General features: G+C 44.1%; 2 protein-coding genes across 2 annotated transcripts; both read right to left on the bottom strand.

Annotated features, from left to right (window-relative positions):
* Positions 1 to 1,422: 1,422 nt before the first annotated feature.
* Positions 1,423 to 21,689, bottom strand: LOC309363267 (vomeronasal type-2 receptor 26-like; the record flags this gene model as incomplete). Its single annotated transcript, XM_081899372.1, has 6 exons — positions 1,423 to 2,336; positions 3,753 to 3,879; positions 4,642 to 4,872; positions 8,591 to 9,379; positions 20,597 to 20,888; positions 21,523 to 21,689. 6 exons carry the CDS (start codon positions 21,687 to 21,689, stop codon positions 1,438 to 1,440), a joined length of 2,505 nt encoding a protein of 834 aa, XP_081755498.1. The 3' UTR covers positions 1,423 to 1,437.
* Positions 14,250 to 16,468, bottom strand: LOC309365026 (vomeronasal type-2 receptor 26-like). Its single transcript, XM_081903131.1, has 2 exons — positions 16,305 to 16,468; positions 14,250 to 15,219 (listed from the first exon to the last, which is right to left on the bottom strand). Exons 1-2 carry the CDS (start codon positions 16,429 to 16,431, stop codon positions 14,321 to 14,323), a joined length of 1,026 nt encoding a protein of 341 aa, XP_081759257.1. The 5' UTR covers positions 16,432 to 16,468; the 3' UTR covers positions 14,250 to 14,320.
* Positions 21,690 to 23,278: the final 1,589 nt, after the last annotated feature.

The raw sequence follows: 23,278 nt of genomic DNA, 5'->3' as shown, positions 1-23,278 counted from the left end.
AGGATTCCTCTGAGCACATGCTCACATCAGGAATTTATTTTTAGCACCAGAATTTGGGTTTATATTGTAGTCACAGAAAATTCCTACATGAGGCCATTATCTCATGCATTACAATACTCTGTAGATGGAACAAAACTTTACCAAGTTCTCTTTATCTACAACTTTAATTTTCCTGAGACCATTCGTCTCTTATCTCTTATGTAAAATCAATGTCCATGTCCAGTCCCAAACCAAAACTTCAGTCATGTCCTTCCATATTCTAAGTTTTCTCCTAGTCTTGCATTTTTGATCCTCATCAAGAATCATCTGCCAAAATCATCTCTCTTCTCATAAACTATTTGTAAATGTGTATCAACTTTTTAAGATACCGGCTGAGACCCTAACTGCCCACAGTCTCCCCCATAGGGGTTCAAGCCCTGGTTATTTTCTGCTTCGACTACTACAATGTGCTTTACATGGTGACTCGGAAATTGCAACTAATCCACAGCTAGACTGGTTGACTGGGAGTGGCTGCCGAGACCGTATAACATGGATCCTAAAGGATGTTCAGAGGCCCTAACTGGCTTCTGCCATGTAGGAACGTCTACACCCAAACATTCTGCCTGGACACTAAGGTCCCCCTTTGAGGGCCATTTGCTGGTTTCCTCACTGCAACAAGTGAAGTTACAGGGAACCAGGCAGAGGGCCTTCTCAGTAGTGGCACCCCCCCCCCCAAGGTGTCAAGAAGATAAAGAACAATTTTTGGTTTTATAATGAAATGATTTTAGAATGTTTTATCCTTTTAATGTTGTTAGCCGATCTGAGCCCAGCTTCGGATGGGGAGGGCGGGATATAAATAAAATTTTATTACTATTATTATTAACGACATACCATATTTTTCGCCCTATAGGACGCACTTTTCCCCCTCCAAAAATGAAGAGGAAATCTGGGTGCATCCTATGGGGCGAATGCAGGCTTTCGCTGAAGCTTGGAGAGCGAGAGGGGTCGGTGCGCACTGACCCCTCTCACTCTCCAGGCTTCAGAAAGACATCCGCAGCCTAGGCAGCCCTGCGGGAGTTCCTGCAGGGCTGTCTAGGCTGTGGATAGTAGCCTGCTTCCCGGAGCGCCGGGCGCGCTAAAAGCAGAGCGCCCGGCGCTTCAGGAACACATCCGCAGCCTAGGCTTTATTTCCCCCCCAAAAAACTAGGTGCGTCCTATGGGACGGAGCGTCCTATGGGACGAAAAATACGGTAACTTTTAGAGGACATCTGAAGGCAATCCTGTATCGGGAAGTTTTTAATGTTTGGTGTTTGATTATGTTTTGATATGTGCTGTAATCCACCCAGAGTGGCTGGGGAAATAAATAATAAATAATTCTTATTCTTATTGAGATTCTGGCTGGGACTTCTACCTGTACAATTTTATGATATCCGTAGAGCTAAGGATCAAATGTCATGTTTAGTTTTTTGTTGTCAGGTGCTCCTTTGTGTTCAGATCAGGCCTCAATATAATAATGTAGCACTTGGGAATGAAGATGCAGCCCAGAAGCCCAGCACTGGAGGCCAAGATAGAGAAGACCTGCACGGCTACCATGTACTTCCCCTTGGTGCTCAGGTAGGTGGGCACAAAGGACACCCAAACACTGCAGAAGACCAGCATGCTGAAAGTGATCAGTTTGGCTTCATTGAAGGCCCCTGGTAGATTCCTTGCTAAGAAAGCCACCGTGAAGCAGATGGCAGCCAGGAAGCCCATGTAGCCAAGAGAACCGTAAAACATGGCAATAGAGCCTTCGTTGCATTGGACAATGATCTCTCCAAGCTGGGAGTTCATGTCAAATTCTGGGAATGGAGGAGAGATCCCCAGCCAGATGGTGCAGATGAGAACTTGCACGCTGGAGCAGGAAATGACAATGGAGTGGGCCAAACTCTTCCCCAGCCATCTTCTCACCTTGTTCCCTGGCTTAGTGGCCAGGAAGGCCAGGACCACAGTGATGGTTTTTGCCAAGACAGAAGAGACAGCAACTGAGAAGATGATGCAGAAGGCTATTTGTCGGAGAAGACAGTTCACTTTCCTTGGCCTCCCAATGAAGAGGGAGGACGACAAAAAGGAGAGCAGTAGAGAGATGAGGAGGATGTAGGAGAGGTCCCTGTTGTTGGCTTTGACTATTGGAGTTTCTTTGTATTTAGTGAAGATTCCTAAGACAAAGCCTGTGGTTAAGGATAAGGAGAGAGCAAGGGAAGCCAGGAGGCTCCCCAAACTTTCTTCATAGGACAGGAAAGTAAATATTTTGGGGACACATTGTTGTCTATCCTCATTTGGATGCTGATCCTCTGGACATCTGGTGCATTCATCAGCATCTGCATAGAGAAAAACACACTTCAGTATCCTAACTTCAGTTACACTCCCGAAATTTGCTGACATCACTATTGCATTTGGTGATAGACATTTTGGCAGCACCACCAATTTTTCCTATTATTCACCTCAAAAAATTAATATCTAGTGCCAAGGCCAGACAGCTATGGGTTAAATGGAGCAATAGGCTGACTCAGTCTCAAGGCAGCTTCTTGTCATGTTTGAATATTGAGAAGCAGATTTGTTAAGCCCCAACTTCATTTATAATATATTGAAGCTAGAATAATAATTTGTAAAATCACGTATTGCATTAAAATTCTATGATTCCTCCAAGGAACTCGGAGGAGTATTATTGTGTGGCACGGCTGACTCCATGGCAGGATGACAACCCTCCTGAGACCACAGAGTTGGTGAACCTAATACACCTTGGCTCTCTTGCCCACTTTCCTCTCACTCATCAAGATATTCCCCAGGAGAAGATTACCTGACATGTACTCCCTGCAACATTGGACGTGACCTTTGAATTCCTTTGACTTCTAGTTGCTGGAGATCACATGGGGGGGGGTGTGGAAGGGCTGTTCTTTATATGCAACAAGGCCATTCTTAAATCCTCCATTTTTCTTATGAGTTGCTTTTTATTAATGGATAGATTTGGAAGAAGTTCCACCTATCCATCAGTAAAACTGTACTAGTGTTGTAGTAGAAGTCAAAACCATAAGACAAAATTCTGTAGAGGAGCTACCATAATTAAATCCTGAAAAATTCTACAAGTCTCAACAGATGGGCAAATTAAGTTTCCTGGTGCTGTGGGGACATTACAGGCTGGCGACAGGTGAACCCTCCTTGAAGAGGGCATTTCATTCAGCTCCTCTCTGAAGAGGGAGAGACACAGACACCGAGCAAATTAGACAAGAGTTACCTAGCTACAAGATAACAACAACAACAACAACAATTTATTATTTATACCCCGCCCATCTTGCCGAGTTTCCCCAGCCACTCTGGGTGGCTCCCAATCAAGTGTTAAAAAAAATATATCATTAAATATTAAAAACTTCCCTAAACAGGACTGCCTTCAGATGTCTTTTAAAGATACGATAGCTGCTTATTTCCTTGACATCTGATGGGAGGGCGTTCCACAGGGCGGGTGCCACTACCAAGAAGGCCCTCTGTAACCTCACTTCTCACAATGAGGGAACTGCCAGAAGGCCCTTGGCGCTGTACCTCAGTGTCCGGGCTGAACGATGGGGGTGGAGACGCTCCTTCAGGTCTACTGGACCTTTGAGGCCGTTTAGGGCTTTAAAGGTCAGCACCAACACTTTGAATTGTGCTTGGAAACGTACTGGGAGCCATCAGGTTAGCAGTGGCTCAAATATTTGCCCCATCCTCTCATCATGTGGATTCTCTCTGAGATCCTATCCTACCTTCCTGAGTGGAGATGGTCCCTTCTGAGCAGGGAGCGCAATCATAGCAGCAGGGCGGCTTCCCTTCCTGAACTTTTCTGGAATATCCAGGGAGACAGCTTTCTGTGCATCTTGATCGAGGTACGGTCTAGGCATGAAGAGAAAATTGAGCACTAAGGAGAAAGTGATAGGTGTATTTATGCCTTTGGACACAAATAATAGAATTTTGGAAGGATCCCAGAGAAGAGGTATTTGCTTCTGATAACCTCAAGTGACCCCAGTCCCTATTTTGGGGCAGTTACATTTTTCTTTGTTTTTTGCAGAGCTGCATGGCAGAGACACCTTTTTGGTGCTTCTACTTCCCCACTCCCACCACCTTGACATTGATATCTCATAGTTAACAACAAACAGGAGCATGCCATAAACCATCATTAGAACATCAGCAATAAAACAAGTCTTCTATCTGTTGCCGTCACATCTGCCAACAGAGACACTGGTGTTGCTTCCAAAGTCTGCACCTAGTGTAGAATTTGGTGCCCCGTTTGTTTGTTTGCCATGTATCTATGCCCAAACAGAAGTGGAATACCTTACTATACTCCAGCCTTACCCAACCTGGTGCCCCTCAGATATCTTTGCACAATGCTGACTGGGGTGCATGGGAGATGTAGTCCACAATATTTGGAGGGCACCAAGTTGGGGAAATGTGTTCTGCTCTGTTTTGGAAGTCTCCTACTTACTATGACATTTTATACATGTTTACTCAAGAGCAGGTTCCATTAAACTCAGTGGGACTTAGCTCTAGGAAAGCTCTCACAAGATTGCAGACGAAGCCTCATATGTACTATTCAAAATGTTATTAGAGCATAGCAGATGTCATAGTTAATAAAATGACAGATCCATTTCCTCCTACCTTCTTAAATAGCCTGGGCCATACAATTGCTTCTGGGTTAATGGTGAACTTCAGATTTGAGGACTTTACTCTCTCTATTCTCCCAATTTTCACTCTATCATGAGAGTTATTAGGAAACAGCACCCAATTCACGATATCAAAGTCAACGGCCAGTGCTCCATTCTCATCCAGGTACTGCCCGTCAGCTGAAGTATTAGAGTAGAACTGGACTTCTTTCAAGAAACGATGAAGCTAGAATGACAGAGGAAAATCCAGCAATGAGTTAGCAGGGCTGAATTATGTAACATGGTTTCATGTTCTCCCTGCATCCTGATCTTCTCTGAATAAGAACCACTGTATCTCTCATTTGGAACCATGTGACTGTTCTAGATTATTAGACACCCTCAATCAACTTCAAAAATTTTGGGGGTGATGAAAATCAACATTATTACATATATTAGGAAAGGTTGATTTGGAGGGATGAAATGGGAGCCACTGCAGCAGGGTCTCAGATTATAAAATCAAGGTCTGAGAGATGGTCCTTAAGGTATTTTGGTCCTCAGTCATTTAAGGCTTTATAGGGTCAACGTTGAACTTTTAATTGAGTCTGGAACTTATTGGCAGCCAGTGTGGTTGGACGAGGATTGGTGTAATATGCTCAGACAGTGTTGTCCCAGTGAACAACATGATGGTCGAAGTCTGCATCTTCTGAAGTTTCTGAACAGTCTTCAGAGGCAGCCCAACGTATAACGCAGACGTGTGGTTATAATTGGAAGATAAATGCTTGCAAGAGTATTCCTGTCTAATGACAGTGTAATATGGTAGTGTCTAATCCTAGTGTTTTTGTTACATTTTGTAAAAAGTCATCCTCAATATTCATATTAGATCTAGATTCTACATGTTTAGACCTTTTGTGGATTCCCAAACTATGCAGTGTAGGAGGGTGCTAAGAAGTAGATAACTGTTGAATCAGAGCATTGGTCCAAGAAGCTCCACTTCCATCTCTATGAGTTGCTGCCTGCAAATAATTCTGTCTGCAGGAACATTGCACTGAATCTGTGATCTTGACTTCCCATACACTGATGGGCCATTTCTGTTGTGTTACACCTGTAACTCGTGTAGAATTCCCTTCCCCGGGGTAGTAGAAATTCTGATGGATTTCTGTAAGCAGGTGAAAACAATGTCAACGGCCAATCAGTCAATGTAGACAATACCAACCAACGTTCTGACTCAATTCAAGACCGATTCTGATGATGTTATCATGGTGATTCCAGAGAAGGCACAACAAATTCCAGTTTGCAAGAGGAAAAGGACTTACCTGCCATGGCTGTAGCTTTTGAAGATCCAAGCTGCCTCCACCCACAGTCGACATCCTCTTTGACCTGGATGAATATGCAGCATTGAAGGCCTGAGCCACAGCTTGGATACTCAAGTAGTTCACATAGCTGTCTTGGGACAGGATTCTTTCAATCTCAACATTATTACATATATTAGGAAAGGTTGATTTGGAGGGGTAAAATGGGAGCCACTGCAGCAGGGTCTCAGATTATCAAATCAGGGTCTGAGAGGTGGTCCTTATGGTATTTTGGTCCTTAAGACTTTATAGGTCAAAGTTGGGCTTTGATTGATAGATAATTTATTACGGTCAAAGACCAGCTCGCATAACACAATAAAAACAGTGTTCATAAAGATAAAATATACAATTAGAGCAGATTGCAGCAATACTTCATGAGTTAAAACTGAGATATATACATATACCCTGAGATTTGGGCTACCATAAAATTTGACCCCGAGGTGCCCCAAAGGGTGACTCCAGCTTTTCCCTAGCAAGCTATTTTATTCTAGAGCAGTGGTTCTCAACCTGTGGGTCCCCAGATGTTGTTGGACTACAACTCCCATCATCCCTGAGCTCTGGCCTTGCTAGCTAGGGGTGATGGGAGTTGTAGTTCAACAACATCTGGGGACCCACAGGTTGAGAAAGGCCATTCTAGAGGATGATCTGTGCCTACAAATCTGGACGCAGAATCTGGCTACCAGCCAGGTCATCTTATGATCTTTGCCTAAGAGGAGAAAATTAGGTTTAGACTTGTCTGAAAGATCAGCGACCCTCTTCAGCAAAGGCTCAATGGTGTCAATCTCAGCATAAAAAGGACATCTAAAAAAATACATGTTCAGGGCTTCCGATTTCCCCTAATGGGCAGGCGCAAAGTCTCTGTGCATACGGGACTCTTCTATAGGAGCCTTCCAGAACCGGTGAGGGCAAGGCCGATCTTCTAGCAAGAGTGAAAGCCCTTCTTGCATTTCTGGATGCGAGGAAATAGAGATATGTTGCTGGAGTGGCTACGTATCTTCCGGTTTTCTATTATTTTATAATCGGGAACCCTTGTACAGTCCTGTTGTCTCTCTGTGCCCATGATTCTTTGCCGAACCATGGATCTAGCTTGGCCCAGGCCCATAGTCATGAGGGTTTGGGAAGCAAGGCCCAGAGTGTTTAAGACTGCTGTCTGCCAAAGTTCGACTTTGAATTGGGTCTGGAAACTTATTGGCAGCCAGTGTGGGTGGACCAGGATCGGTGTAATAGGCTCAAACAGTGTTGTCCCAGTGAACAACATGATGGTTGAAGTCTGAATCTTCTAAATTCCTGAACTGTCTTCAGAGGCAGCCCAACGTATAACACGGAAGTGTGGTTTTAACTGGAAGACAAAAGCTTTCGAGAGTAATGCTAATGACAGTTTAATATGGTAGTATCTAATCCTAAGTGTTTTTGTAACATTTTGTAAAAAGTAATTCCTAAAATTCATATTAGATTAAGGTTACCAGATTTTTTTCAAAGAATCCGGGGACAGTTCTTTTTAAAAAAAGAGAAAAAAGGTTATTTAAAAAGTTATTTAAAAATAATAATTAAGAAGTAATATCCTCTTTTCTGTGGTCTCCTCTGTCGCGTGGCCTTCTTCTGTGCCCCAGCCTCCTCTCTTGGAGCACCAGCCACCGTGGAGTAGGCTCAGGTCAGGCCTGGGCTCAGCCACGTGTCCTTGCCCTCCCGGTGCTCTCCTATCTCTTCTCCTCAGCGGCAGCAGTGGTGCGACAAAGTCGGGGCTCCCCTCTTCTTTCTCCTTCCTCTTCCTCTTTCTCTCTCTTCCTTCTCCTTCTCCTCTCCTCCTTCTCCCTACGTCAGCTCTGGGGTTTTCCTGGCCCCGGATTTCGACTGGGCAGTCGACCGTGGATGGGTGCTCTTGCTCCCATTAGCACTGGCTGGCTTCAGGAGCTGCTCGCTGCCATGGCGCCCGCCATTTTGCCTCGCCAGAAGTCCCCATATGATGTGTCTTGTGCCACTGAACCAATCACGCAACACTCATTCCCTACTAATAAATCTACAACACTTAAAATATAAATCGGGGAACATTAAATGAAATCCGGGGACATTCCGGGGACATATTTGTAAATCCGAGGAGTGTCCCGGGGAAACAGGGACATCTGGTAACCATATATTAGATCTAGATTCTACATGTTTAGACCTTTCATGGATTCCCAAACAATGCAGTATAGGAGGCTGCTAAGAAGTAGATAACTGTTGAATCAGAGCATTGGTCCAACGAGCTCCACATCTCTCTGTGTGTGGTGCTGCCTTTCAAGTCAGTCTATAAGTTGCTGCCTGCAAATCATTGGATGATACTTCTGTCTGCAGGTATATAGCCTGAATCTGTGGGCTAGACCTGCCGTACAGTGATTGGCCAATTCTGTTGTGCTTCATCTGTAACTCATGTAGAATTCCCTTCCCCTGGGAACCTGGATGGGAGAAGCTCTGATTGACTTTTGCCAGCAGGTGAAAACAATGTCAACAGCCAATCAGATAATATAGACAATACTAACCAGTGTTCTGACACAGTGCAAGACAGATTCAGATGATCCTATCACGGTGATTCAAGAATGGGGACAACAAATTCCAGATTGCAAAATGAAAATGACATACCTGCCAAGGTTGTAGCTTTTGAAGTTCCCAACTGCCTCCACCCACAATCGACATCCTCTTTGACCTGGATGAATATGCAGCATTTAAGGCCTGAGCCACAGCTTGGATACTCAAGTAGTTCACAAAGCTGTCTTGGGACTGGATTCTTTCAATCTCTTCCTGGGGCAGCATCTTCACATTATCCTTCTCTCTGCATTTGGTCATACCTCTCACAGACAAGGCATGCTTGGAATAGGAACAATCAAATGCTTCTTCTGAATACCGTTGACTAGCCAAGGACATTGGCCCATAATAGTCCTTTTTCATCATTTTTTTAGTCTTCATTACAAAGGACAAAGAGCCATGAGCATACTGGAAGCAGTGAATATCACATAGGAAAATTTTGTTCTGAAGACCTGTAGTTACCCAGACTTTCCCCCCACTTTGTATCCTTTCCAGTAAGGACTGTACCTCTATGATGATAAAAACTCCACTTTGAGAGTCTGCAAAGTAAACAAATACATTGGCTTGTCTCCACATGGCAGGTGGTTCATGGGGTATCCACAGCCAAGTATCTTGTAGTATTCTTTGTGTGAAGGCAACACATATTTCCCTTTTGGTCATCAGAGGTGTAAAAGTACTCAGGAACCTTTCTCCATTGTCATTGTCTGGAGCAAAGAGGCCGACCCATGTCCACCTGAAATGCAGGAGGAGTTGGACCATCCCCTGGTACTGCGTTTCTTGGTTTGGGACCATCCGGTAGACAAAAGGGGACTGGAATTTATCAGTAAGAGCAAAGCCATAACTGAGCTGGTGAGGAAAGGGAAAGAGACTGATGGCTTGTGTTTCAGGATTAAGATGGGATACTTCTATGTGAAAGATGCTGACAGACTTAGTGCAAACCTCACCATTTTTTGGAAGTAAAGCAATATTTAATAAACTTTAAGCAATTCTTCTACTAATTTACGACAAACCTCTCTATGCAGTTAAAAAAGATTCTTTAAAAAGCAATCAAAAAGGTAAAACACTATAACCAAACTTAAATGAAAATGCCTGCTGCAATAAAATAAAAGTTTTGAGTAAGCCCTAGAAAGACAGTAAGAAAGGGGCCTGTCTGTCCTCAACTGCAAGAGAGTTCCATAACCCTTCATACCCTCCAACATCTGGGAGAAGAAAAGGCTAAGGAGTAAACCCTGCACAAATCCTATGTCAGCTGAGTGGTGCTTTGTTGGCCTCCTTCCAGCAACTCCTGCAGCCAAGCTTATGCCAAATGTATTGCTCTGCTTTCCTTTGGACCACAGCAGTGAGGCTGAGAGGGAGGTCTTGTCATCTCGGCAGCTGAGGACCTCTGTACCCACTGCCCAGGCTTGTGCACTGTGGAGGTGACTTTGATACTACTAACACAGTGGTTTGACTTCATCCCAGAGGCTCATTCCATTGTCTTTCATGACAGACAGACGCTAAGAAAAACAACCATGTGGCTAATGTTGCCAGGAGTGTTTCACTTGGACCCATTGATTACCTGTGGGATCTTGTAGATGCCCAATATGCTTGCAATGTGTGTGGAGATGTCAAATTCACTCTTTTCAAGAACAGCTAGCAGGCTTTTCTGTTTCCCACAGCAGTAGTTTGGAATATTGATTTTCCCACCAGCAAGCAGGTCTGTCATGGAGTCAGAAGTCAGTCTTCCCTCAGAATAGCTATCATATAGGCTGTAGCCCAGGGTGATGTTGGGTAAGATGCTGGGGTTATGATTAATATCCTGAAGAGCAAGGGAGAAGGAAATAACGTGTGAGTTCTTCTTATCCACCCAGCTGCGAAAAAAGTGTGTCACACAGTCAGCCTCAATTCATTGAAAATGAAAGCCACATTCTTTTTTGTATTAATCAAAGCAACTTGGAAAAGGGACCAGGAGGTAGAGCAAAGTGAGACATAGGTAAACCTCTACCTGTGTCTGCAGTATCTTTGCAAGGAAGGAGGATGGAGGGAAGCACAGTCAACACTGTCAATTTGAAATTGCATAGATTTTGTTGTGCATGGGAAAAAGAATTGTGTTCCCATTTTATTTACGACAGAAAAACTGCAACTCAAATAATAATAATAATAATAATAATAATGATAATTTATTATTTATACCCCGCCCATCTGGCTGGGCCTCCCCAGCCACTCTGGGCGGCTTCCATAGAAACCAAAAATACAACCTACAACATCCCACAACACTTCCTACCTTTTAGAAAACAAGTTATGCTTTGGAGAGCAGTACATAATAATAATAATAATAATAATAATAATAATAATAATAATAATAATAATAAATTTTATTTATATCCCGCCCTCCCCAGCCAAAGCCGGGCTCAGGGCGGCTAACAAAAATAAAACAGTACAAAAGTACAGTACAAACAACACTCTAAAATCATTCATTGTAAAATTGATTCAAATCAAGCCACTGGCAACCATTGTGCCAGAGCTCCACGAAGATTGCCGAGGGAGGGAGTCAGGCTGTGCCCTGGCCAAAGGCCTGGTGGAACAGCTCTGTCTTGCAGGCCCTGCGGAAAGATGTCAAGTCCTGCAGGGCCCTAGTCTCTAGTGACAGAGCGTTCCACCAGATTGGAACCACAGCCGAAAAAGCCCTGGCTCTGGTTGAGGCCAGCCTAACTTCTCTGTGGCCTGGGACCTTCAAGATGTTTTTATTTGAAGACCGTAAGTTTCTCTGTGGGGCATACCAGGAGAGGCGGTCCCGTAGGTACAAGGGTCCTAGGCCGTATAGGGCTTTAAAGGTTAAAACCAGCACCTTAAACCTGATCCTGTACTCCACCGGGAGCCAGTGCAGCTGGTATAGCACCGGGTGAATGTGGTCTCGCAGCGAAGACCCCGTAAGGAGTCTCGCTGCAGCATTCTGCACCCGCTGGAGTTTCTGGGTCAGTCTCAAGGGCAGCCCCACGTAGAGCGAGTTACAATAATCCAGTCTGGAGGTGACCGTTGCATGGATCACAGTGGCTAGGTCAGGGCGAGAGAGGTAAGGAGCCAACTGCTTAGCTTGGCGGAGATGAAAAAATGCCGCCTTTGTTATAGCTGCAATCTGCGCCTCCATGGAAAGGGAGGTGTCGAAGATTACACCCAAACTCTTAACGGATGGTGCTGGCACTAATTGCACCCCCGCAAGAGATGGGAGTTGCCCCCCCGGATCCCATATCGTCCCGTCCCAGCCACAGGACCTCTGTCTTCGAAGGATTTAGCTTCAACCGGCTCCCACGTAACCATCCAGCCACAGCTTCCAAACATCTGGTCAGTGTGTCTGGGGCCGAGTCAGGATGGCCATCCATCAACAGATAGAGTTGGGTGTCATCAGCATACTGATGGCAACCCAGCCCAAAACTCCGGACAAGCTGGGCAAGGGGGCGCATAAAGATGTTGAAAAGCATCGGGGAGAGTATCGCACCCTGAGGTACTCCACACAAAAAGGAGTGGCGCGATGACAATTCCCCCCCAAGCGCCACCCTCTGTCCCCGACCAGAGAGAAATGAGCGCAGCCATTGAAGGACTGTGCCCTGAATCCCCACGTCGGCAAGGCGGTGGTCCAGGAGTTCGTGATCAACCATGTCGAAAGCTGCTGACAGATCTAGAAGAATCAGCAGCCCCGACCCGCCTCGATCCAGCTGTCTACGAAGATCATCTGTTAGGGCAACCAGAGCCGTCTCGGTCCCATGACCCGCGCGGAAGCCGGACTGGAATGGATCCAGAGCCGATGTTTCATCCAGAAACCTACCAAGCTGTTCGGCAACCGCTCTCTCAATCACATGTGAAAACTACTACTAATTACATAAAATACATTATAAAATGCTTTGAAACATGGCTTTCCCACAACTGAACAGACACATAGAATTCTTTAAATAAATGAATGAAATGAAATGAAAATTTTCAAGGATATCGGAAAACAAGTGTATTACGGTAAATGGAGACTAGGTAGGAAGCAAAAATACACCAATGCATCATTACTTACATCTCTAGTCTGCTGATGGGGATGCTGGAAAAGGTGAAAGGAGGCTGATCATTAAAGAGTCTTGGAGATGTGACTCCACCAATGAGGTGGTCTGCTAGCCAGTAAAAATTTGCAGGCAATATTTGCTCCTTGATCTGCTTCAGTGGGCATTTTCCTCTCAGCTGAATCCCATTGGTTGCAAGAGGCAGCAGCAGAAGAAGTGTTATCATTCTGGGTCTACCTGCCATGATTTCCTTGTAGCTGTCCCACCCAACACTAGGTGCTGGCATTAATAAGCCCCAAGGTTCTTGCAAATCAGAGATTGCAGTGAACTGACAAATACAGGGAAGTGTCCAGCTCTGGGCTCAGAGCTATAGGGTGATGATTCAGAGGTGGAGCATCTATTTTGCACCAAGGTGGTGAGAGAGTGCAATCTCTGCTCCCTGTTCCAGGCAAAGCTGAGGACGTCCCCTTCCTGGAAAGTCAGTCAGCCTAATTGTCAGATCTAGAAGGCAGCTTACACAGATGTAGCTTCCCACTTCATCTGCTCTGTGTCTTGGCCCCCAGGTTTTTGTGGCATGATATTTATTTTATACATTCAACCTTCCAAGCAGAATCAAATAAACAACTTCCACTGTCCTTAATTGTGATATTTATCTTATTGGTCCCAAAGGCAATATTCAAGTGGTGGGGTGGGGGCTACTTGGATTCAGGAAAGGATAAAAATAGATCACTGTGATTCTGATTATTGTAAAGGGAAGAAGTTGTCCCCTGAAACTTGATGGGAGCAGGTGCAGAGCAGGAGAAAACATGTTTACTCAATAGGCTGCCATAGATCATCAAGGGTAAAGGTGAGTTGGGCAGAACATGATTGACATCAGAAGAGCCCTGAGGTTGAATCAGGCCAAAGTCCAGCATCCTGTTCTCACAATGGCCAACCAGGTGACGCTAAGGGAAGCCCACAAGCTGGAGATGAGAGCAGAACTTTCCCTACATGCTATTTTCCTACCTCCAACACAGTAGTGATAGCATATCAGCTTACTCAATTGTAGATTAACTATGATGATCAAGGGTCTAGAAACCAAGCCTTATGAGGAACGGTTGAAGGAGCTCCATATGTCTAGCCTGAGAAAGACGAGACTGAGAGGCGGTAGCTTGTTTTCTTTTTCTTTCTTTTTTAAAAATTATTTATGCTTTTCATACTTCTACAATTCATTAATTTTGAGCAAGTTTGTTTTCTTCTGGAAAGTAGGACTCGACCCATCGCAACGCCAAAACACTGAGGTCCCTCTCTGAGGGCCTTCTGGTGGTTCCCTCACTGTGAGAAGTAACAGGAAACCAGGCAGAAGGCCTTCTGGGTTGTGGCGCCCTCCCTGTGGAACCTCCCCCCTTCACATGACAAGGATATAAAGAACTACATCACTTTTAGAAGGCAGCCCTGTCTCAGGAAGTTTTTAATGTTTGATTTTTATTATGTTTAATATGTGCTGTAAGCCACCCAGAATGGGTAGAGAAATAAATAGAGAAATAAATAAATAAATAAATAAATAAATAATATTCCCATAAGACCATTTACCTATATCCCTTACGTAGTCACTTTCTTTCTAATTCAGCTAAGTTCTTGTTGTACTTTAGCAATTCAGTTTGCAACTTCTTAAGCAGCTTATGGAATCTATGGATAATGAGCAGTTTAACTCCAGTTGAGATTGTGGCTGGGACTTCTACCTGTACAATTTTATGATACCCCTAGAGCTAAGGATCAAATGTCATGTTTAGTTTTTTCTTGTCAGGTGCTCCTTTGTGTTCAGATCAGGCCTCAATATAATAATGTAGCATTTGGGAATGAAAATGCAGCCCAGGAGCCCAGCACTGGAGGCCAAGATAGAGAAGATCTGCACGGCTACCATGAATTTCCCCTTTGTGCTCAGGTAGGTGGGCACAAATGACACCCAAACACTGCAGAAGACCAGCATGCTGAATGTGATCAGCTTGGCTTCATTGAAGGCCCCAGGCAGATTCCTTGCTAAGAAAGCCACTGTGAAGCAGATGGCAGCCAGGAAGCCCATGTAGCCAAGGGAACTGTAAAGCATGGCAACAGAGCCTTCGTTGCATTGGACAATGATCTCTCCAAGCTGGGAGCTCAGGTCAAAGTCTGGGAATGGAGGAGAGATCCACAGCCAGATGGCGCAAATGAGAACTTGGACACTGGAGCAGGAAATGACAATGGAATGGGCCAAACTCTTCCCCAGCCATCTCTTCACCTTGTTCCCTGGCTTAGTGGCCAGGAAGGCCAGGACTACAGTGATGGTTTTTGCCAAGACACAAGAGACAGCAACTGAGAAGATGATGCAGAAGGCTGTTTGTCGGAGAAGGCAGGTCATGTTCCTTGGCTTTCCAATGAAGAGTAAGGAGGACAAAAAGGAGAGCAGTAGAGAGATGAGGAGGATGTAGGAGAGGTCTCTGTTGTTGGCTTTGACTATGGGAGTTTCTTTGTATTTAGTGAAGATTCCTAACACAAAGCCTGTGGTTAGGGATAAGGAGAGAGCAAGGGAAGTCAGGAGGCTCCCCAGACTTTCTTCATAGGACAGGAAGGTTATTACTTTGGGGACACATTGATCTCGGTCTTCATTTGGATGCTGATCTTCTGGACATTTGGTGCATTCATCAGCATCTGCAGAGAGAAAAAAACACTTCAGTATACTAACATCAGTCACAAACCTACAATAGTCTGAATGCTGTCGAGCTGCTCATACAGGATTTTCAAAAAGGTCCACACTGTTCTTTGAAGTGCTGGCAATCAAGGCTTTAAATTATGAAATCAGCTGGCATCACTATTGCATCTGGTGATTGAAAGGTTGGCAGCAACACCCAACTGCTATTTTTCACCTAGAAAATTTAGATCTAGTGCAATGGCCAGAAAAAATTATGGACCCGGGATTAGACAACCATGGGTTAAATTGATCAATAGGTTGACTGATAAAGGCAGCTTGTCATGTTCGAATATTGAGAAGAAGAGGTGTTAAGCCTAAACTTATTTTATAATATATTGCCGCTAGAATTATAATTTCTAAAATGACATATTGCATTAGAATTCTATGATTCCTCCAAGGAACTCGGAGGAGTATTATTGTGTGGCACTGCCTCCATTCCTGAACTGATGGAGATCTCTCAGAAATGGTCAGGTGGTCTCTCTAGCCCTAGTGCTGACTGACTCCATGGCCGGACGACAACCCTCCTGAGGCCACAGCTTTGGTGAACCCAATACACCCTGGCACTCTTTTCCATCACTCACCAAGATAGTCCCAAGAACCCAGAACCAGATTCACTGACATGTCCTCCCTGCAACATTGGAGGTGGCCTTTCAATGCCTTTGAATACTAGTTGCTGGAGATCACATGGGGGTGGGTGGGAGGGCTGTTCTTTCTATGCAGCTTCTGGGGTCCCATGGGAATCCCACTGGCCTCTCTTAGAACACGTTGCTGAGCATTGCTTTTATTATATTCTTGAGGTTTCTGGCAATAGGTTAACCCTCCCAGAAGAGGACATTCCATTCATGGGGTAACATTACCTGTGCTATTTTCTAGAAAAAGAGGTGCAAGAACCCACCATCAATGCCTCCATTGTTCTCTTGGAATGCCAATGGTGCCCACCTGACAGATGACGGAACTAACCATTACTAACATCATGTTTGCAGTGGCTCAAATATTTGTCCCATCGTCCCATCAAAGGCCATTTTCTACAACTTCCCTCTCCTACCTTCCTGAGTGGAGATGGTCCCTTCTGAGCAGGGAGCGCAATCATAGCAGCAGGGCGGCTTCCCTTCCTGAACTTTTCTGGAATATCCAGGGAGACAGCTTTCTGTGCATCTTGATCGAGGCACCATCTAGGCATGAAGAGAAAATTGAGCATTAAGGAGAAAGTGATAGGCGCATTTATGCCTTTGGACACAGATAATAGAATTTTGGAAGGATCCCGGAGAAGAGATATTTGCTTCAGATAACCTTGATATTTGCTTTTGATAACCTCAAGCGACCCCAGTCCCTATTTGGGGGCAGTTACATTTTTCTTTGTTTTTTGCAGACCTGCATGGCAGAGACACCTTTTTGGTGCTTCTACTTCCCCACCCCCACCACCTTGACATTGATATCTCATAGTTAACAGCAAACAGGAGCATGGCATAAACCATCATATGTACATCAGCAATAGAACAAGTCCTCCATTTGTTACTATCACATCTTCTACCAGATTGACCACTTCTAAGATAAGAACGGATTGGCTGATGTTTTGCTCCAAAGACTAAATAGAGTCTTTGATGTTGCTTCTAAAGACTGCACCTAGTGCAGAATTTGGTGCCCAGTTTGCATGTGTGGCATGTCTCTATGCCCAAAAAATGTGGAATACCTAACTATACTCCAGCCTTACCCAACCTGGTGCCCCTCAGCTATTGTTGCACAATGCTGGCTGGGGTGCATGGGAGATGTAGTCCACAATATTTGGAGGGCATCAAGTTGGGGAAATGTGTTCTGCTCTGCTTTGGAAAGTCTCCTATTTACTTTGACATTTTATACATGTTTACTCAAGGTCCATTAAACTCAGTGGAACTTAGCTCCAGGAAAGCTCCCACAAGATTGCAGACGAAGCCTCATATGTACTATTCAAAATGTTATTAGAGCATAGCAGATGTCATAGTTAATAAAATGACAGATCCAATTTTTTCCTACCTTCTTAAATAGCTTGGGCCACACAATTGCTTCTGGGTTAATGGTGAACTTCAGATTTGAGGACTTTACTCTCTCTATTCTCCCAATTTTCACTCTATCATGAGAGTTATTAGGAAACAGCACCCAATTCTCAATATCGAAGTCAATGGCCAGTGCTCCATTCTCATCCAGGTACTGTCCATCAGCTGAAGTATTAGAGTAGAACTGGACTTCTTTCCAGAAACTATGAAGCTACAATGACAGAGGAAAATCCAGGAATGAGTAAGCAGGGCTGAATTATGCAACATGGTTTCATGTTCCCTCTACATCCTACTCTTCTTTGAATAGGAACCAGCATTATTATATATAGGGAAAGGTTGATTTGGAGGGACAGATCAGTCGCTAGACCATAAGGCTCTTAGTCTGAGGGTCATGAGTTTGAGCCCTATGTTGGGCAAAATATTCCTGCATTGCAGAGGATTGGCCCTCCCAACTCTACAATGCTATGATTCTAAGATGTTTGGGAAAATATGTAAAACATGATGAACTTGGCTTTATTAAAGGAAAAACATTAAGTTCTGTGAAGGATGAAGTCATCTTTCTGCAGCACGATGAAACTGTAAAGAAGGCTATTGAGTGGCACACTGAGAATCAGATAATGTACAGATATATAAGGAAAATGAGAATATAATATCACAAATATACGATAAAACACACACACACACACACCTGACCAACCAATAACTATCCTCCCCCATCCCCTCACACAAACACATTAAAAAGGGGTAGATAATGTTACTCAGACAAGGGCCAGGTTGAAGAGGAACAGTTTTGCCTGGCGCCAAAAGCTGTATAGTGAAGGTGCCAGCCCAACTTCCCTGAGGAGAACATCCCACAAATGGGGAGCCACTTCAGAGAAGGCTCGCTCTTGTGTTGCCACCCTCTGGAGCTCTTGAGGCGGCAGCACACAAAGAAGGGTCTCAGATGATGACCTCAGAGTCTGGGTAGGTCTATATGGAGAGAGGTGGTCCTTGAAGTATTGTGGTCCTCAACCATGTAAGGCTTTATAGATCAAAGCTAGGACTTTGAATTGGGTCTGGAAACTAATTGGCAGCAAATGTGGTTGGATTAGAATCGGTGTAATATGCTCAAACAGTGTTGTCCCAGGGCGCAACATGACTACTGAATTTTGATTCTTCTGATGCTTCTGAACTGTTTTCAGAGGCAGCCCTACACATGCAGATGTGTGGCTTTATTTGGAAGACAAAAGCTTGCAAGTGTATTGCTGTCTAATGATAGTCTAATATGGCAGGGTCTGGTCCTAGTGTCTCTCTTACATTTTGTAAAAAGTCATCCTCAATACTCATATTAGATCTAGATTCTACATGTTTAGACCTTTTGTTGATTACCAAACTATGCAGTGTAGGAGGGTGCTAAGAAGTAGATAATTCTTGAATTGTCCAACGAGCTCCACTTCTATCTCTATGTGGTGGGGCCTTTGAAGTCAGTCTATAAGTTGTTGTCTGCAAATTATTGGATGATACTTCTGTCTGCAGGAATATAGCACTGGATCTGTGGACTTGACCTGCCGTACAATGATGGACCAATTCTTTTGTCCTCCATCTGTAATTCGTGTAGAATTCCCTTTCTCTGGGAACCTGGACGGGAGAAACATTGATGGATTTCTGCCAGCAGGTGAAAACAATGTCAATGGCCAGTCAGTCAATGTAGACAATACTAACCAGTGTTCTGACACAGTGCAAGACAGATTCAGCTGATCCTATCATGGTGATTCAAGGGTGAGGACAACAAATTCCAGTTTGCAAAAGGAAAAGGACATACCTGCCATGGCTGTAGTTTTTGAAGTACCAAACTGCCTCCACCTACAATTGACATCCTCCTTGACCTGGATGAATATGCAGCATTTAAAGCTTGAGCCACAGTTTGGATATTCAAATAATTCACATAGCTGTCTTGGGACAGGATTCTATCAATCTCTTCCTGGGGCAACATCTTCATGTTATCCTTCTCTCTGCATTTGGTCATACCTCTCACAGACAAGGCATGCTTGGAATATGAACAATCAAATGCATCTTCTGAATAGCGTTGACTAGCCAAGGCCTTTGGCCTATAGTAGTCCTTTCTCATCCTTTTTTTGGTCTTCATTACAAAGGACAAAGAGCCATGGGTATACCGGAAGCAGTCAATATCACATAACAACATTTTGTTCTGAAGAAGTGTGGTTATCCAGACTTTCCCCCCAGTTTCTATCCTTTCAAGTAAGGACTGTACCTCTATGATTGTGTAAAGTGCACTTTGAGAGTCTGCAAAGTAAACAAATACATTGACTTGTCTCCACAGGGCAGGTGCTTCATGGGGTATCCATAGCCATGTTTTTCGTTGTACTCTTTGTGCGAAGGCAACACAAATTTCCCTTCTGTTCATTAGAGGTGTCAAGATACTCAGGAACCTTTCCCCATTGTCATTGTTGGGAGCAAAGAGGCCGACCCACGTCCACCTGAAATGCAGGAGGAGTTGGACCATCCCTTGGTACTGCGTTTCTTGGTTTGGGACCATTTGGTAGACAAAAGGGGACTGGAATTTATCAGTAGGAAGAAAGCCATAACTGAGCTGGTGAGGAAAGGGAAAGAGAATTGTGGCTTGTGTTTCAGGACTAAGACCCGATACGTCTATGTGAAATATGATGATAGATTTAGTGCAAACCTCACAATTTTTTGGAAGTAAAATAATATTTTTTTACAACAATTAAACAATTATCATACTGATTAATGTCAAAATTCTCTATGCAGTTAATAAAGATTCATTAAAAACCAATCAAAAAGGTAAAACCTAATCAAACTTAAATTAAAATGCCTACGGCAAGAAAATAAAAAGAAAAGTTTGGAGTAGGCCATAGAAAGACAGTAGGAAAGGGCTCTCACGGTCCTCAACCGCAAGGGAGTTCCATCACCCTTCATACCCTCCAACATCTGGGAGAAGAAAAGGCTAAGGAGTAAACCCTGCACAAATCCTATGTCAGCTGAGTGGTGCTTTGTTTGCCTCCTTCCAGCAACTCCTGCAGCCAAGCTTGTGCCAAATGTATTGCTCTGCTTTCCTTTGGACCACAGCAGTGAGGCTGAGAGGGGAGCCTTGTCGTCCGGGCAGGCCAGGACCTCCGTACCCACTGCCTAGGCTTGGCACTGTGGAGGTCACTTTGATACTACGTACACAGTGGTTTGATTTCATCCCAGAGGCTCACGCCATTGTCTTTCAAGACAGACAGATGGTAAGAAAAACATCCAGGTGGCTAATGTTGCCAGATGTGTTTCACTTGGACCCATTGATTACCTGTGGGATCTTGTAGATGCCCAAGATGCTTGCAATGTGTGTGGAAACGTCAAAGTCACTCTTTTCAAGAACAGCTAGCAGGCTTTTCTCTTTCCCACAACTGTAGTTTGGAATATTGATTTTCCCACCAGCAAGCAAGTCTGTCATGGAGTCAGAAGTCAGTCTTCCCTCAGAATAGGTATCATAGATGCTGTAGCCCAGGGTAATGTTGGGCAAGATGCTGGGGTTATGATTAATATCCCGAAGAGCAAGGGAGAAGGAAATAACGTGTGAGTTTTTCTTATCCACCCAGCTGCAAAAAAAGTGTGTCACACAGTCATGCTCAATTCATTGAAAATGAAAGTCACATTATTTTTTGTATTAATCAAAGCAAGTAGGAAAAGAGGCGAGGAAGTAGAGCAAAAGGAGACAGAGGTCTACCTGTACCTGTGTCTGCAGTATATTTGCAAGGGAGGAGCATGGAGGGAAGATCAGAACACAAATCAGTCACATTTCTGGTGACCTACCAAAAGTCCCTTGAGCCACATTGACCCCCAGGCTGCATTGCAAGTGATTAAGAACAGTAGACATTTATGATTTGCAGTTGCATAGATTTTGTTGTGCATGCGGGGGGGGGGCGGAATTTGGGTTCTCATTTTATTTACTACAGAAAACCTGCAGCTCAAAAACATCCCACAACATTTCCTACCCTTTAGAAAACAAGTTATGCTTTGGAGAGCAGTACATGTCAAAATTACTACTAATTACTTAAAATTCATTATAAAAACTTTGAAACGTGGCTTTTTGCTAAACGAACAGACACAAAGAACTCTTTACATGAATTAATAAAATGAAATGAGAATTTTCAAGTATATCAGGAAACAAGTGTATCACAGGAAATGGAGAGTAGATAGGAAGCAGAAATACATCAATGCATCATTACTCACACCTCTAGTCTGCTGACAGGGGTGCTGGAAAAGGTGAAAGGAGGTTGATCATTAAAGAGCCTTGGCGATGTGACACCACCAATGAGGTGGTCTGCTAGCCAGTAAAAATTTGCAGGCAATATTTGCTCCTTGATCTGCTTCAGTGGGCATTTTTCCCTCAGCTGCATCCCATTGGTTGCAAGAGGCAGCAACAGAAGAAGTGTTATCATTCTGGGTCTACCTGCTACGATTTCCTTGTACAGTGGTACCTCTGGTTGCGAACGGGATCCTTTCCGGAGCCCCATTTGCAACATGAGCAGAATGCAACCCGCATCTGTGCGTCTGTACTGCGAGGGTTGCAATTTGCCGCTTCTGCGCATACGCATGACATCATTTTGAGCGTCTGCACATGCATGAGCAGCAAGACCCAGAAGTAACTTTTTCTGGTACTTCCGGGTCACCGCGGGACGCAACTTGAAAACACTCAAGCTGAGGTATGACTGTAGCTGTTCCACCCAGCACTAGCTGCTGTTGTTAATAATCTCCAAATTCTTGCAAATCAGAGATTGCATTGAATCAACAAATACAGGCAGGTGTCCAGCTCTGGACCCAGAGCTGAAGGGTCATGGTTCAGTGGTGGGGCATCTATTCTGCATCAAGGTGGTGAGAGGGTGCAATCTCTGCTCCCTGGTCCAGGCAAGCGTGAGGATGTCCCCTTCCTGGAAAGCCAGTCAGTCGAAATTACTGATCTAAAAGGCAGCATCACAGAGATGTAGCCTCCCACTTCACCTGCTCTGTGTCTTGGCCCCCAGGATTTTGTGGCACAATACATATTTTATACATCCAACCTTCCGGGCAGAGTTGAATAAAAAACTTCCTACTGTCCTTAATTGTGATATTTACCTTATTGGTCCCAAAGGCAATATTCAAGCGGTGGGGTAGGAGCTACTTGGACTCAGGAAAGGATAAAAATAGATTACTGTGATTCTGATGATTGTAAAGGGAAGAAAGATCTCCCCTGACACTTGATAGGAGCAGGTGCAGAGCAGGAGAAAACATGTTTACTCAATGGGGTGCCATGGATCATCAAGGGTAAAGGTGACGTTGGCAGAACCTGACTGACATGAAAAGAGCCCTGAGGTTGGATCAGGCCAAAGGCCCACAAAGTCCAGCATCCTGTTCTCACAATGGTCAACCAGGTGACACAAAGGGAAACCCACAAGCTGGAGATGAGAGCAGAACTTTTCCTACATGCCATTTTCCTACTTCCAACAGAGGAGCGATAGCATATCAATTGACTCAATTGCAAGAAGAGGTCAACTATCAAGGGTCTAGAAACCAAGCCTTATAAAGAACCGTTGAAGGAGCTCCATATGTCTAGCCTGGGAGAGAGGAGACTGGGAGGAGATAGGATAGCCATCTTAAAATATCTGAAGGGCTGTCACATGGAGGATGAAGCCAGCTTGTTTTCTTTTTCTTTCTTTTTTTTAACAAAATATTTATGCTTTTCATATTTGTACAATTCGTTAATTCTGAGCAAGCTTGTTTTCTCCTGGAAAGCAGGACTTGATCCAATGACTTCAAGTTGCAGGAAAGGAGATTCCGATTAGGCATATGGAAAAACTTTCTTTTTTATATATTTTATTTATGATATTCAGGTTTATTCATTTCATTAATTTTACGGTCATTTTAACATTTCAAAACTTTACATCCTTTCCAGTCCTTACATTTATTTTCAGTTTTTTCTGCCTATCCAGATTAACTTAATTTGTTCATT

The sequence above is a fragment of the Podarcis melisellensis genome (assembly GCF_964234715.1).
Source record: "Podarcis melisellensis genome assembly, chromosome: 2".
Taxonomy (NCBI): Eukaryota; Metazoa; Chordata; class Lepidosauria; order Squamata; family Lacertidae; genus Podarcis; species Podarcis melisellensis.
Note: the sequence above shows the minus strand (reverse complement) of the source record. Positions and strands in the feature narration are given on the sequence as shown.

Coding starts and splice junctions, on each gene's coding strand:
- LOC309365026 (XM_081903131.1), bottom strand. CDS start 16,431: ATGGTGCCTCGATCAAGATGCACAGAAAGCTGTCTCCCTGGATATTCC. Junction 15,220..16,304: donor GACCATCTCCACTCAGGAAG/GTAGGAGAGGGA, acceptor TTCTCTCTGCAG/ATGCTGATGAATGCACCAAA.